General features: G+C 43.8%; 2 protein-coding genes across 22 annotated transcripts in view; one reads left to right on the top strand and one right to left on the bottom strand.

Annotated features, from left to right (window-relative positions):
• The window catches only part of STN1 (STN1 subunit of CST complex), a 68,792-nt gene extending 55,964 nt beyond the window's left edge, over positions 1–12,828 (bottom strand). For 9 of the 20 annotated variants that reach the window (XM_039481058.1, XM_039481045.1, XM_039481044.1 and 6 more), the window contains exons 1-3: positions 12,707–12,784; positions 5,922–6,011; positions 5,242–5,306 (exon numbers count right to left, since the gene is read on the bottom strand). The gene's annotated coding sequence lies outside the window, so the exon portion shown is untranslated. Of the gene's footprint in view, positions 1–5,241; positions 5,307–5,921; positions 6,012–12,009; positions 12,402–12,706 lie in introns of those variants that run through there. The other 11 variants (XM_039481052.1, XM_039481048.1, XM_039481051.1 and 8 more) reach the window with 10 other exon arrangements.
• Positions 12,829–12,895: 67 nt separating this feature from the next.
• The window catches only part of SLK (STE20 like kinase), a 71,969-nt gene continuing 70,175 nt past the window's right edge, over positions 12,896–14,689 (top strand). Inside the window, exon 1 of one of the 2 annotated variants that reach the window (XM_039481028.1) lies at positions 12,896–13,924. In XM_039481028.1, the coding sequence (XP_039336962.1) occupies positions 13,775–13,924 (150 nt within the window). In that variant the 5' untranslated portion in view covers positions 12,896–13,774. The remainder of the gene's footprint in view (positions 13,925–14,689) is intronic. The other variant, XM_039481029.1, reaches the window with a different exon arrangement.

The following is a 14,689-nucleotide window of genomic DNA, read 5'->3' on the forward strand; positions in this document are numbered from 1 at the left end:
CCCCCAAAAAAAACAATCGAAAACCCACCCGTATTTTAACTGTTTCCCAATTCTAATTTTGTTTAGACTTTCAACTTCACCTTTGCATTAACATTTAGTGTAATTATTTCCTCTTTGTGTTACTAACCAAACTTGATTCTACCACATTGCATCTCTTTCCATTTAGTGATTAAAGCATATCTTACTGAAAAACTAATATCAAAATGTTCTAGATTTTGGAAATAAATTTTACTGAGAAATGGGGGATTTTTTAAAATGGTATATGTAAAGAATCAGATCACCTTCTATACCATGTTTACGGCAAAACCTGAACTAGGTTGACTTACTGGCCTTAATAAAAAAAGATAATTTAAAAATAACCTCGTTACAATAGTGTATCACATTACAAGTTGTTTTATCTTGAGACTCAGCAGCCCATCAGGACATAACATAACATGTCATCAATTTTGGAAACAAGAACCTTTAGTATGGAGGAGAGAAATCAGATTTGGAACAAGAAAAGCCATGCTTGTAGATATAATATGTTCAGAAATGGTTGTGCCATTATTGACTGAAAGCAATATTTAGATGCAAAGCAATCTTTATCCCTTAATAAATTCCTAATCCTAACTATTATGTGAACTAGTGAAAATTTTAAAGCCACAAACAAACAAAGCAAATCAGCTTGTACTCCTGTGCAAGAGGAAAGGTCTAATTACCATTTGGTGGTAAGACAACCGGGGTGTAGCATTTGTAGTGCATGCTTTCATGTGACTGAACTAAGCCTTTTAATACCTATCAGATGGATGGTGCTCTACAAGATTAAAGTACCTTTTCTCATGTTGATATACTGCATAATGAAGTTTTGATCCAATACCCTCAGAAGAGCTACAAGATGCCTTTGATTTAAATAAAAGATAATCTCCATTGATTAAAACTGGTTAAAGGGACTAGAGTATTATTATTCCTTTTGGTAATATTAGAGACATTTAATTAAACAAAAATAATTATATGTTATTTCTAAAGAAAATCAGATTACCGATTTACTGGTGTACTTCATTAATGCTGTGAAAGACTTTTATAAGAAGTATTTTAAAATGTTCAGTTTAATATATAGGTATATTCCAAAAATAGTGATTAATATTTTTGAAAGATATACCCATTTAAAATGTACAGGTTCCCCTGGGAACAGTAATTTATTAGAAGTTATATGTGTTACTCAATTAAGAGATTTACCTAACAGATCAACTAAATGCACACTGTAGTCAACATATTCAGACAAAAGCAACAATTTTACAATAGGAAAGTTAGAGGAATATACGTTTCCTAATGTAGCCAGTTGTCATAAACCTAGTAGTCCACTGGATATCACATTTTGAGCTACACATGTATATTTGAAAGGGCTTTTATCTGACACACTAATGTCTGAATTTAATTTAAAAAAAAAAAAAGGAAGTTTGATTATGCAATTGTCAAGCAGTTGATGCATATTCACATTAGATCTATGAGGCAATACTTAGTTTATCAATTCTAATAAGCATAGCAGCACAGTTTAGCTGTCATATTGTATGCAGGATCGACAGTCTATTTCAGGTTTCATTCCTGAAGGTGACATTGTAGTTAGCCAGCTAGAAATACCGGGTCAAATATATAACTTCTGTAACAAGTCCACTGAGGTCAATAAGTTAACCAGGAATACATTTGGTCCAATACATTCTGCTGAATTAGAAAAAAAATCCCTTTTTTCAATGTCAGTTCTTGAATAAAAATAAAATATTTGACAGACTTTCAAGGATAATTTTAATTATATTTAATTTCAAATAAAACCAACTGGATAAACTGTATCATCTAAAGGTTTCTAGGTATGCTGAGAATTTAGTAATGTTTATTTGTCATTCAGCCTCAAAGTTTAACATCCAACTGAGATGAAGGCAGCTAGCTGTTTGCAGACCCTACAAGGCAGTCCTACATTAGTTCTACATTGAGAAGGATTTATTCACAGACAGAAGGGCTAGTAATGTTGTTAAACAATCTAAAATTCTGCAGAAAATACCAACTAAGACCCTAGGCTGCTGGTGTGTTGAGATCACTACCTTGAACTCTATCAGTCTGCATCAATTTGCTGCCTCTTGCCTTACGCTTGGATGGTAAACTCGTGTTATGTGTATTTACAGCACCTAGCACAATGAGGTCTCAGCCCATGAATAGGGCAATTAGGCACTACGATAATACAATCAGTTTGTAAGCAGGGTCTGCATTTGAGCTCTCCCCTGGTATTTAGCAATAAGCTGAGGAAGAAGACGTCATGAAACCATTTTGTTTGCACAGATAAGTGTCCATTCTGCCTAGGCATGCAGCATGACGGCAATGCTTTGCTCAAATGATCATTTTTCGCTGGATTTTTAGATCACAACTCACCTTGTTATTGAGGGCAAAGCTAATCATTGAATCACAGAATCCTAGGAATGGAAGGGACCTCCAGAGGTCATCTAGTCCAGTCCCCTGCACTCATGGCAGGGCTAAGTATTAACTAGACCATCCCTGACAGGTGTTTGTCTTACCTGTTCTTAAAAATCTCCAACCATGGAGATTCCACTACCTCCCTAGACAATTTATTCTAGTGCTTAACCTCCTTGACAGTTAGGAAGTTTTTCCTAATGTCCAGCCTAAACTGACCTTCCTGCAAGTTAAACCCATTGCTTCTTGTCCTATCGTCAGAGGCTAAGGAGAACAATTTTTCTCCCTCCTCCTGGTAACAACCTTTGATGTACTAGAAAACCCTTCAGTCTTCTCTTCTGCAGACTAAACAAACACAATTGTTTCAATCTTCCCTCATAGGTCATTTTCTAGACCTTTAATCATTTTTGTTGCTCTTCTCTGGATTTTCTCCAATTTGTCCACATCTTTCCTGAAATGTGGCTCCCAGACCTAGACACAATACTCCAGTTGAGGCCTAATCTGCACGGAGTAGAACAGAAGAATTACTTCTCGTGTCTTGCTTAAAACACTCCAGCTAATATATCCCAGAATGATGTTTGTTTTTTCTGTAACAGGGTTTACACTGTTGACTCATATTTAGCTTGTGATCCACTAGGACTCCCAGATCCCTTTCCGCAGTACTCCTTCCTAGACAGTCATTTCCCATTTTGTATGTGTGCAACTGATTGTTCCTTCCTAAATGGAGTACTTTTCATTTGCCCTTATTGAATTTCATTCTATTTACTTCAGACCATTTCTCCAGTTTGTCCAGATCATTTTGAATTTTAATCCTATCCTCCAAAGCACATGCAACCCCTCTCAGCTTGGTATCGTCCACAAACTTTATAAGTGTACTCTCTGCCATTAGCTAAAGCATTGATGAAGGTATTGAACAGAATTGGACCCAGAACTGATCCCTGCAGGACCCCACTCAATATGCGCTTCCAGCTTGACCATGAGCCACTGCTAACTACTCTATGGAAATGATTTTCTAATCAGTTCTGCACACACCTTATAGTAGCTCGAGCTAGGTTATATTTCCCTACTTTGTTTATGAGAGACAGTATCAAAAGGCTTACTAAATTCAAGATATACCACCTCGATCACTTTCCCCCAGCGACAAGGCTTGTTACCTTGTAAAACCCTTATAATAAAGGGCTGTTATCCTTGTTGTATGAATCTAGGGCATCAGAACTGGGCTTGGCATACCCTGATTGAGGGACTCACCCTCAACTAAACTGCACTCACTAGACAGGCAACAAGAGTGCCAAAAAACAGTGGAGTTGAAAGACAGGTGGAGTGGGGACAAGTATTTGTATCTGGTGGTGTGGGCTCTGCCTAAGGATCCTAGACACCATTTGACCCTTCCTCCCTCCACTGTGTAATAACAGAGTGGATTAAGACTCAATTGAGACTTTTAGTGCAGACCAATAGAGCTGAAGACAGTGATAACCAGGTCTAAGCATTAGACTTGCTTTGGGCAGCGTGTCTGATGCAAGATTCTGCCCAGTCTGCACTAGTAACCCATTAACAGTGGAAATCACTGACAGCTGTGTTACATGGTGGGACCTTAAGACATTCCAGAGCATGCGGTGTGGCGAACAGCTGGTAGAGCAGCTGATGCCAGAGCGAGTGCCTGGACAGTGAAGCAAGCAAGGTGCATTCCCCCCCACCCTCCCCGAGATGGGGAGGTGAACTCACACAGATGCACTTCTGACCTCTGGGTCTTCACTGACCATGGACAACAACTGTGTGGTGGAGGGAGAAGGGAGGGGCACATTAAAGGAGCTTTTGGTTGTGGGACTTAAAAACCTGAGGCAAAAAATATACTCTGGGGTGGGTGTTTTGCTCACAGTTTTATGCTTATGAATCCTGCTTGCGGCATTTTCCCAAGTTAATGCCAGGTTACTTCCCCCATTTTTATTAACATTTTCTATTCTACACTCATACTCTGTCTTGCGAGAGAGGAAGTATTGCCTCTTAGAGGGACCCAATGGGTGGTGTGTAATTGTGCCAAGTTACTGGTTGTGGGCTCGAGCCGATTCTGTCTTGTATGTTGAAAAGGAACCCCTAGATATTGAATCCAACCCTACTTGCTGCCGACTCCAACTGGCAGAAGGGTTACAAATTAAATAATAATAATAAATGTGTTCTGTGTATTCAAGTTTTCACAACACAAATACCAAATAATTCCATAGCAGTTTCCCTGGATTAAAAAACAGCCCTATATAAATCCATCAGAAGCTAACAAGGAGCCATGCAATGGATTGTTTCAAAGTCATTGTTATGAGACAGAATATTGATTCAGATTTACAATGTAATGATAGCCCTGGAACTTGTTCTTTCAGAGACTGACCTCCAGCATTATTCTTTCTTGTTATCTGCCCCACAAATTCCTGAATTATTTCCATTATACAAACAGAGACTTAATGACAGCAAGCAAGGATGGAAAAAAAAATGGGTTTGTGCCTTTCTGTGGATTTTTATGAACAAGCCATGAAAGGTCCGTCCCCACTGTCCCCCCGCCCCCGAGAAATGAGCGGGTTTTTCTACCCTAGATTTAGCAACCACACTCCTTCCATTAACAGCTGAGAGCTCTGCATATGCACTGCTGAGTCATTCAAGACTTCCAGCAAGAAATGGGAAAATATGATTTGACATTTGTGACGTTTTTGGGTGAGGGTGGGGCAGAAAAACAGCCTCTCAGGCCTTCCTTATACATCAAAGAAATGAAAGAGGGTTCAAATCCACTTATTTTCTCATATTCAGATCATCGTTACTGACCTAGGTTTGTGTGCATGCTCTCTCTGATGATACTAGAAGCTCCTCACAGACTTTGCTGTACGGGTCTAGAAAGTCAAAAACAAGACAAAGAAGTGCGTTATTTAGAACTGGCAAACAAGAGCCTACACACTGTTGGCAATTGTTATGCAAATAAAACTAGAGCCCAGGAGCAGGGGGCAGCATGGTAAAAAGAGTGTGAAGTTGAAAATAGGGAAGAGGCCTCAAAGGGAGGAGTAAAATGCAGAGATTAAGATGAGCATAGCAAGGAAGCAGAAAAGAGAATGAAATGACAGCAGAGATGCACATGAAGGAAATATTACATAGAAGCCTCCAGGTGAGCTGGAATGGGCTGAAATTGATGTGATAAGAGACGGTGAGTGAATGGAGGAATTCAAAAAGGAGGGTGACATGGTCAGAGCTGTGGGAGAGGCAGATGGCTGATGATGCAATGGGAAGAGGTGAGAAGCAGGGAAGTCAGACAGATGGTTTCGGTAATCAAAGTGAGATAAGAGTAGCTTACAGACAAGGGTAAAGAAAAAGAGCTAAATGACACAGACGAGATAGATATTGGAGAGATCAATGAAAATAATTTTGGAGATGGCAGCTGACACCAAGAAGAGAGGGGCAGCTAGGGATTCAAGAAAGGCCTGGGTGTGTTAAGGAGAAGAATTAGGAGTTACCCTCGTAAAGATGGTAGCTGAAGCAACTGGCCAGGACAGAGGAATGAACAGACTCTGATGGAGAAGCCATGAAGGAAGACTCAGTATGACCTGAGGAAAAAAAAAAACAAGAAAAGGTGTCACACAGTGATTAAGTGTCAAAGGTGGCAGACAGATACAGGAGGATGAGACTAGATGTGTCCCTTAGAGTTAGCTAGAAGCCAGTAAAATTGGTGACCTTAGTCATGGCAGTTTCAGTGGAGTGGAGGCAATGGAAACCCTTAGACAGATTGGAAGAGATCATCGAAAGAGTGGGTGGCCAAGAAATCAAGACAGAAAAACTTAAAAATAAATAAATAAATACACTACACAGTTAAGGATTTTGGAAAAGTGAGAGAGGAAATAGGGCAGCAATTAGAGGGTCATGTTAGTTTGCAGAATATTTTAATTTTAACCTGGTGCAGGGAGCACAAAATAAAGCGGCGGACAGATCAGTTAAAGGGGAATATTAAAAGGGGGAACTAGCGACAACGGGAAATGAGAAGGGATGAGGTCAAAGGGGCAGACAGAGTTTAGACTTTAGAATAAGAAAGTAGGAGAGAGTCTTCAGAGTCGGAAACAAAGGAGGTGGCAGTGGAATTAGGGTTTTAGTGATGGATCAGGAGTGAAAGATATTTCTAGGTCAATGTATTCAATGCAGAACCAAAATAGTTTCTTTTTGCAAGACTTGACAGTAATCTGCTTCAGAGAAATAAATCCCTGACCAACTTTCAAAGGCTACTGAAGTAAATTGGTGAAGGAGGAATTGTAATTTACCTATGGGTCACTTTTACTTTTCATTTCTAGCATTTGGAAGCATTTACAGTTGCTAAAAACCTACTGCCTCCAGAAATAGATTGAGTTCCATAAACCCTACTCCAGACCAGGAAATCAGTACAAACAGGGAAGGATTTGCTACCGTCACCTAACCTTCATCTTATAGCGTATATTTTTAGGATTGGCTGGCAAGATATTACTCTGTTGTAGCAGAAATAAGGGAAGAGAAACTTGTGTCTCAGACTTTCCATGACTTGGTCAGATGACTAAAGGAAGGAGTATAAAAATATTGCTTGAGCATGCAATGCAGGGGTATAATCAGGAAGGCCAAAACACAACTGGAGTTCCAGCTAGCAGAGGATGTGAAAGGTAACAAGAAGGGTTTCTACAGGTATGTTAGCAACACGAAAAAGGTCAGGGAAGGTGTGGGACCCTAAATGAATGCGGGAGGCAACCTAGTCACAAATGATGTGGAAAAAGCTGAAGTACTCAGTGCTGTTTTTGCCTCGGTCTTCATAGACAAGGTCAGCTCCCAGACTGCTGCACTGGGGAACACAGTATGGGGAGGAGGTGAGCAGCCCTCAGCGGTGAAAGAACAGGTTAAGGATTATTTAGAAAAGCTGGACATGCACAAGTCCATGAGTCCAGATCTAATGCAGCCGAGGGTGCTGAGGGAATTGGCTGATGTGATTGCAGAGCCATTGGCCATTATCTTTGAAAACTCGTGGCAATTGAGGGAGGTCCTGGACAACTGGGAAAAGGCAAACATAGTGCCCATCTTTAAAAAAGGGAAAAAAGAGAACTTGAGGAAATACAGACCAGTCAGCCTCACCTCAGTCCCTGGAAAATATCATGGACCAGGTCCTCACGGAAACCATTTTGAATCACTTGGAGGAGAGGAAGGTGATCAGAAACAGTCAACATGGATTCACCAAGGGCAAGTCATGCCTGACCAACCTGATTGACTTCTATGATGAGATATCTGGCTCTGTGGATATGGGGAAAGCAGTGGATGTGCTCTGTCTTGACTTTAGCAAAGCTTCTGATACAGCCTCCCACAGTATTCTTGCCAGCAAGTTAAAAAAGTATGGATTGGATGAATGGACTATAAGGTGGATAGTAAGCTGGCTAGATTGTCAGGCTCACAGGGTAGCAATCAATGGCTCGATGTCTAGCTGGCAGCCAGTAACAAGCAAAGTGCCCCAGGGGTCGGTCCTGGGGCCAGTTTTGTTCAACATCTTTATTGCCGATCTGGATGATGGGATAAATTGCACCCTCAGCAAGTTTGTGAATGACACTAAGCTGCGGGGAGAGGTAGATACTCTGGAAGGTTGGGCTAGGGTCCAGAGTGACCTAGACAAATTGGAAGATTGGGCCAAAAAAAATCTGATGAGGTTCAACAAGGACAAGTGCAGAGTCCTGAACTTAGGGTGGAAGAATCCCATGCACCACTACAGGCTGGGGACCAACTGGCTAAGCAGCAGTTCTGTAGAAAAGGACCTGAGGATTACAGTGGATGAGAAGCTGGATATGAGTCAGCAGTGTGCCCTTGTTGCCAAAAAGGCTAACAGCATATTGGGCTGCATTAGAAGGAGCACTGTCAGCAGATCGAGGGAAGTGATTATTCCCCTCTATTCGGCACTGGTGAGGTCACATGTGGAGTATTGCATCCAGTTTTGGGCCCCCACTACAGAAAGGATGTGGACAAATTGGAGAGAGTCCAGTAGAGGGCAACAAAAATGATCAGGGGACTGGGGCATATGACTTACGAGGAGAGGCTGAGGGAACTGAGCTTGTTTAGTCTGCAGAACAGAAGAGTGAGAGGGGATTTGATAGCAGCTTTCAACTACCTGAAGTGGGTTCCAAAGAGGATGGAGCGCAACTGTTCTCAGGGATGGAAGATGACAATAAAATGGTCTCAAGTTGCAGTGGGGGAGATCTAGGTTGGATATTAGGAAACACTCTTTCACTAGGAGGGTGGTGAAGCACTGGAATGGGCTACCTAGGGAGGTCATGAAATCTCCATCGTTAGAGGTTTTTAAGGCTCGGCTTGACAAAGCCCTGGTTGGGATGATTTAGTTCAGTGGGTCTCAAACTTTTTTTTTACTGGCAACCCCTTTCACATCGCAAACCTCTGAGTGTGACCCCCCCCCTAGCAAATTAAACACCCTTTTAAATATATTTAACACCATTATAAATGCTGGAGGCAAGCAGGGTTTGGGGTGGAGGCTGAGAACTCGCAACCCCCCTTGTAATGACGTCACGACCCCCCTGAGGGGTCCTGACCCCCAGTTTGAGAACCCCCAGTTTAGTTGGTGTTGGTCCTGCTTTGAGCAGGGGGTTGGACTAGATGACCTCCTGAGGTCTCTTCCAACCCTAATCTTCTATGATTCTATGACTACAAAAACCTTTCATCTGAGGATCTGAAATCGCTTTACAAATATAAAGTAAAAGAAAAAAGTGGAACAACATGTCAAACCTTATTGTGGTGAGGAGATGCCAATCACTGAGTTTTTATGGCATCTCCTCACCACATAATGGTACTTCATTGTTTATGTGATCTGTAGATCTCCTGGAACTTGGAAGCAGGGAGCTTGTCTACATACCAGTTTAAAGCACATTTGGGGCTTTATATAATGTGTAATTCTCTACCTATTGACATGGTTACAGGGCTGGCTGCACCTCTGCCTCCCCCCACTTCTAGTCTCCGAGTGCACCAGGTCTCAAGCCTTGTACCTTTAACTGTCCTGGCCTGGAATTGTGCAGTTCTCCCCACTCATAGACCAGGCCCTGGGCTACAGCACCTTGTGCATCACCTCCTTTGTATTTTGCAAATCTGACTGAATTTAAGTACCCACAGTTCTTCTTTCCTTCGGGAGTCTGTGACCAGTGATATATTGTGATCAGATAAGACTTTGGTTTTAAGAAGGCTATTTATTTTAAACAGTAGGAACAAAGTGTTTAGAGAAAAAAGGTTTTGAAACAATCTACGCTTATTTCTCTCTGACTTAAAGGCTTACCATCCGCTGATGGTAACCTTGGCAGGCCTAACTTTTTCAGAAATCCCAGAAGGTGCCTCTCTTAGTTTGGTTGCCCCCAAATGCTCCTCTCCTCCTACCTCTCTTTTGAGAATATGTTCCTTTTTAAACCTTTTGATCTCCAGTATGTGTGGGCCTTTTCCTGCCCTGGTATTTTCTCATAACATCCCTCAAGTATCTGCAGAGAAGTAATTTATCTTGAGCCATTTCTTCACTCTCTGCTTGTCTTTACTTACAACTCATATTAAACTACACCAAAATATTCATAGAATAAATGGTCCAAGAACCAGGTCAACATACAATATTCATAAATTATTACAGAGCAGTTCCAATTCCATGACACCCATATTACATAGGGATAAACTGATGCACAGAAGGGTAAAGTGAATTGCTTACAGAGTAAGTTAGTCACATCATGACACAAGAGTCCCAATTCCCTAGCCCGTTCTATCCAACAGACCATCCTCACAACTACATTCACTCTCAAGCGACTCTAGAAAAGTTCCTGTCTTTGGGCTTGACCCACCTACTTCTGATTTAAGCTTTTGGGCTTAATCCAACTTCTGTTGAAGAAAATGGGAGCTGGACTGGTTTAAGGGCTACAGGATAAAACTTGTGCTTTCACTTTCCACTTGTTTTGATGTCCTGTCAGTGGACTGGTTCAAAGGATGTCAATCTTGGTTTGGAGCCAAATCTGAATCTTTGTAAAAAGCAAGCTTTTACATAACTGAATCCCAATAGAAATGCTTTTTTAAAATTCCAACTTTTATTTTTAAAACCAAACTGACTGTTATTATTCAGCCTGAGGGAAACTGGACTTTTAAAATCCGGAGATTTCATAATTTAAGGTGGGAAACATTGAGAACCCAGGAAAATCAATTTTTTAAAAAAATATTCAGCCATAACCGTTTCTTTCTCCCTACGTTTTAATTCCAAACCATCTTCATGCAACTTCCAAATGAAGCTGGTAGCTGTGACTGGCCAATCAGAATCCAGGTGTGGTGGGACAACAGAGACTAGTCTGGATGGCTGTTGTCATTTCATCACTACCTCACATCCATAAGTGGGCAGCACAGCTCTGGTATCTGCCACCTGTGTTGGGAAGGAGTCAACACAAGAGAAAAACTATGAAGCCCAAGATTCTCCTTGAAAAAAAGAGGTCAGTGTTATCATCCATCTCCTCTAAAATCAGAAATATTTGGGAGGTCCCTTGTTCTGACAGTGCTAGCAAATAATTCTGGACTGGTAACAGAACCTTACGTCATGCATGACTCTGTGTTAATACTTAGATTATAAGCTCTTTAGGGAAGGGACTGTCATTCTGTTCCATGTTGGGACAGCATCTGGCACTATATGACACTGGTCCATGCCAGGGGGTTCCTGAGTACTACTGCAATACAAATAATATTCTTATCACTAATTATGCAATGTCAGCAACTTTCTGGAATTTAGAAGTTTTCCACTCCTCCACAGTTTGATGCCAAGTTCAGCTCCTACCTACCTCTCTGTCCTGGTTTCTTTTTATTCCACTTCCCCAGACTTCACTATGCCCTTCTCCCATATTAGCTGTGCCTTATTCCATGCAATCTTCTTCCTAATGTGCCCCACCACGTTATCATTTTCTAAGACCCTCCTTAAATAATACTTCTTTCACAAGTATTATAAGTCTTATCCCTTCCCATGGTAGAAAATAAAATAGATGAGAGACTTAAAAAAAATGTAACTAACAAGAAGTTGTTGACATTACTGCTCAAGCTGCTTTCCTATCGGAGGCCTGGTCTACACTATAAAATTAGGTCGGCTTAGCTAAATAGCTCAGAGGTGTGAAAAAATCCACATCCCCGAGTGGCACACACAAACCAATTTAAATCCCTGTGAATTCTTCCATCAACCTACTTACTGCCTCTCGGGGAGTAGGATTACTTACTCCGACAGGAGAATCTCTCTCGTCAGCATAGATAACATCTACACTGAAGCCCTATAGCAGCTGCAGCTGTGCCACTGTAGTATTTCAAGTGTAGACAGGCCCTAAATGGTTATAAGCTAATATAATCATTGTAATATCTTAGTACTATACCTCATGGACATTCATGAATTTATATTCATCCCCCCCCTCAGTGAGATAGGAGTGCATCATCATCCCCATTTTAGACTGAGAACTGAGGCACAGAGAGATGAAGGGTCTGATCTTTGGAGGTCCCGAGTATCCATGATGCCCAATCTAAGTCAGTGGCAACTAGAGGTACTTGGCCCACCTGAGAATCAAATGCTACACAGTTTGCTCGATGTCACACAGGAAGTGACCGAGGTGGGAGGCAGAGGTGGGAACCCGTCTTTCTCAAGTCCCAATCCAGTGTCTCAACTCAAGGCCATCCTGCCTCCCCTTGCATCCTACCCGTTGTCTAGGAGTTGTCTGTTTGAATTGTAAGCCCTTCAGGACAGCCCAGCTCATCTTCTTTGTGTGTGACGCACCTGACACTTTTTGTGTGATATATAAACAACAGTAGCATTACAACAGGATCCCTGATACAGTGAGTGGGGGAGCAGGAGAAGCAAGTAGGGTGCCAAACAATGAAGACGCAATGACATCACACCCTGCTGTGACCCCACTGCACCAAGCGCTAGTCTAGAAACCACTGTGCTCCAGAAAGCAAGGAGAGGGCCAGAGCTTCTGGCACAACCCCCCTCTCCAGCTAAACAGCTCCTGCCCCCCACTGGCGCACTCCCCCATCACACCCTGTACCCTGCGCCCTCCCTCAGGGGATGGAGGTGAACCCACCCACACCCTGCCCCAACCTCCCAGGCAAGCAGCGAGGAGGAAAGGGAACTCCTGCTCCTGCCCCTGCCCACCTCGCTGTCAGGGAGGGGCACGGTCAGGAAAGGGGAGTACACCCGCCCCCCCGGGGCAGTCAGGGAGAAGCTCCCCCCCCCCGGGAGAAAACACTGTCTTACCCGCCTGAGAGCTCAGCGCGCTCCTATTGGCCCCTCGCGGGCTCTCCGGGATCACGTGGAAAAGGACGTTAACTGCCGTTCGGCGGTTTCAGCCCGTCCTCTAACCCCGCCCTTTTCTCCAGCAGGCGAGGGAGTGGGGGGGGGGAACGTCTCCGGGCTCGGCTATCCGTGCGCATGCGCCAAGGAGAGAAGTCGGCGGATGGCGGGCGCGCGCGCTAAAGAAGTGAGGCCCGGCCGGGCGAGCGCGCCGCGAGAGACGGTTCCGGACATGGGGGCGAGAGGCGCGCGCGCGCGCGAGTGACTGACTGAGGGAGAAGAAGGAGGCCGCCGCGGCTGGAGGAGCCTGACACTCCGCCCCTCCCCCAGCCGGCCCTGAGCGGGGAGACGCCGGTTGCCGCCCGGAGAGCGAGCGGCCGCCTGGGCTCTGCGCCTGTGAGGAGGAAGCTGGGAGACGCCGTCTCCTGCCCTGGGACCCTGCCGCCCTCCCCTGTGTAACTAGGGGGACCGGACATCCCTTCCTCCGGGGCTGCAGGGGGACCCCGCGCCCCCCAGGGAAAGGAGGCGAATCCCACCCCGGGGAGAGGGGGCCCCAGGTGCCGGCTACCCCCCGCGCCAGCGGGCCGTCTCCAGTGGGGTAGGAGCCGCCACCCAGGATGTGAGTGAGGAAGTTCGTGCTTCGTCCCCACCCAGCCTTGGACGCTGAAGCCTCCGTTCCCGGGGCGAGCAGGGACCCGGGCGCTTGTCGCCGATGTGACGGCCACGCAGCCGGCTGTTGTCGAATTGCGATTCAGGGAGAGACGTGAAGGGGGGGAAATAACCCAGCCCGCTAAGCACCGAGGGGGATCTCACCGCACGCCCTGCCTCAGCGCAGCACCACCGGGCCAGGGGCTTTCCACGCGCGGCCGCGTGGGGGGCTCGTGCGGGACAGCGCACTTGCAAGACACTTCTTAGCTTTTCCCTTGCAGGAGACGGTGGAGTGAGACGCTGCTCAGAGAGCAGCTGCTGTTCCCACCCTCTGCGGTTTTCCTTTAATTTTGGAACAAATTTTTTTTTTGAAGAGAGGAAAAAATGTCTTTCTTTAACTTCCGTAAAATCTTTAAGCTCGGTGGCGAGAAGAAAAAGAAACAATATGAGAACGTCAAGAGAGACTTGAATCCGGAGGAGTTCTGGGAGATAATAGGAGAGCTGGGAGATGGTGCTTTTGGTAAAGTGTTCAAGGTAAGAGAGTACCTGAGAAATGGCAACTAAGCCTCATGTTGTATTGTTTCTTGAAATAAGTGCATCGCAAGCTTGCCCTTCTATAAGGCCTGTCGTCTGAGGATCTCAAGGCATCCTTCTAACATACGTAAGTATTATGCCCATTTTACACTTTGGGAAACTGAGGCAAATAGGTTGTGATTTGCCCAGTCATGTATTTAAACATTGACAGCACTGGGCTACCTGAAATTCCTAATCATCACAAGGAATCATAGAAACTGGAGATGGAGAAGACCTATTAGGTCATCGTCCCGCCCTCTTCTCCAACCCGCCACTGCTGAGTTGTTCCCTGCTTCAGCTTTTTTTTCCCTCCAGTGTTTTGTTCAGTCTGGCTTTTAATCTCTCAGGGGATAGGCTTCTCTAGGCAAGCATAAGCTCAGTTTTCATTCCCTGGCTACTTTTTTTGTAAAATATCAAACTTAGAAGTAAAATAGACTTAAATGTCTCTTATAGTAGCATGAGTGCTGATCTTGTGATATTTTTAATGAGTCCGTTTGCCTTAATAGAATATCTTGTTCTCTTGATTGAATTAATGATTAATTGAATTAAATGCCCCAGGGCTGTCCAGGTTTTTCTTTTTTAAGGATGTGTGTGCTGGCTGTCCTAACTTGTTTCAATGACTTGATCTAAATGCTGCAATATAGCAATATACCTTATATTTTTATAGGCTACTTACTATGTAAAACTTCACGGAAGAAACCTACATTGTAATAGTTTTAAATTTCT

This window comes from Mauremys reevesii, linkage group 7, assembly GCF_016161935.1.
Source record: "Mauremys reevesii isolate NIE-2019 linkage group 7, ASM1616193v1, whole genome shotgun sequence".
Classification (NCBI taxonomy): domain Eukaryota; kingdom Metazoa; phylum Chordata; order Testudines; family Geoemydidae; genus Mauremys; species Mauremys reevesii.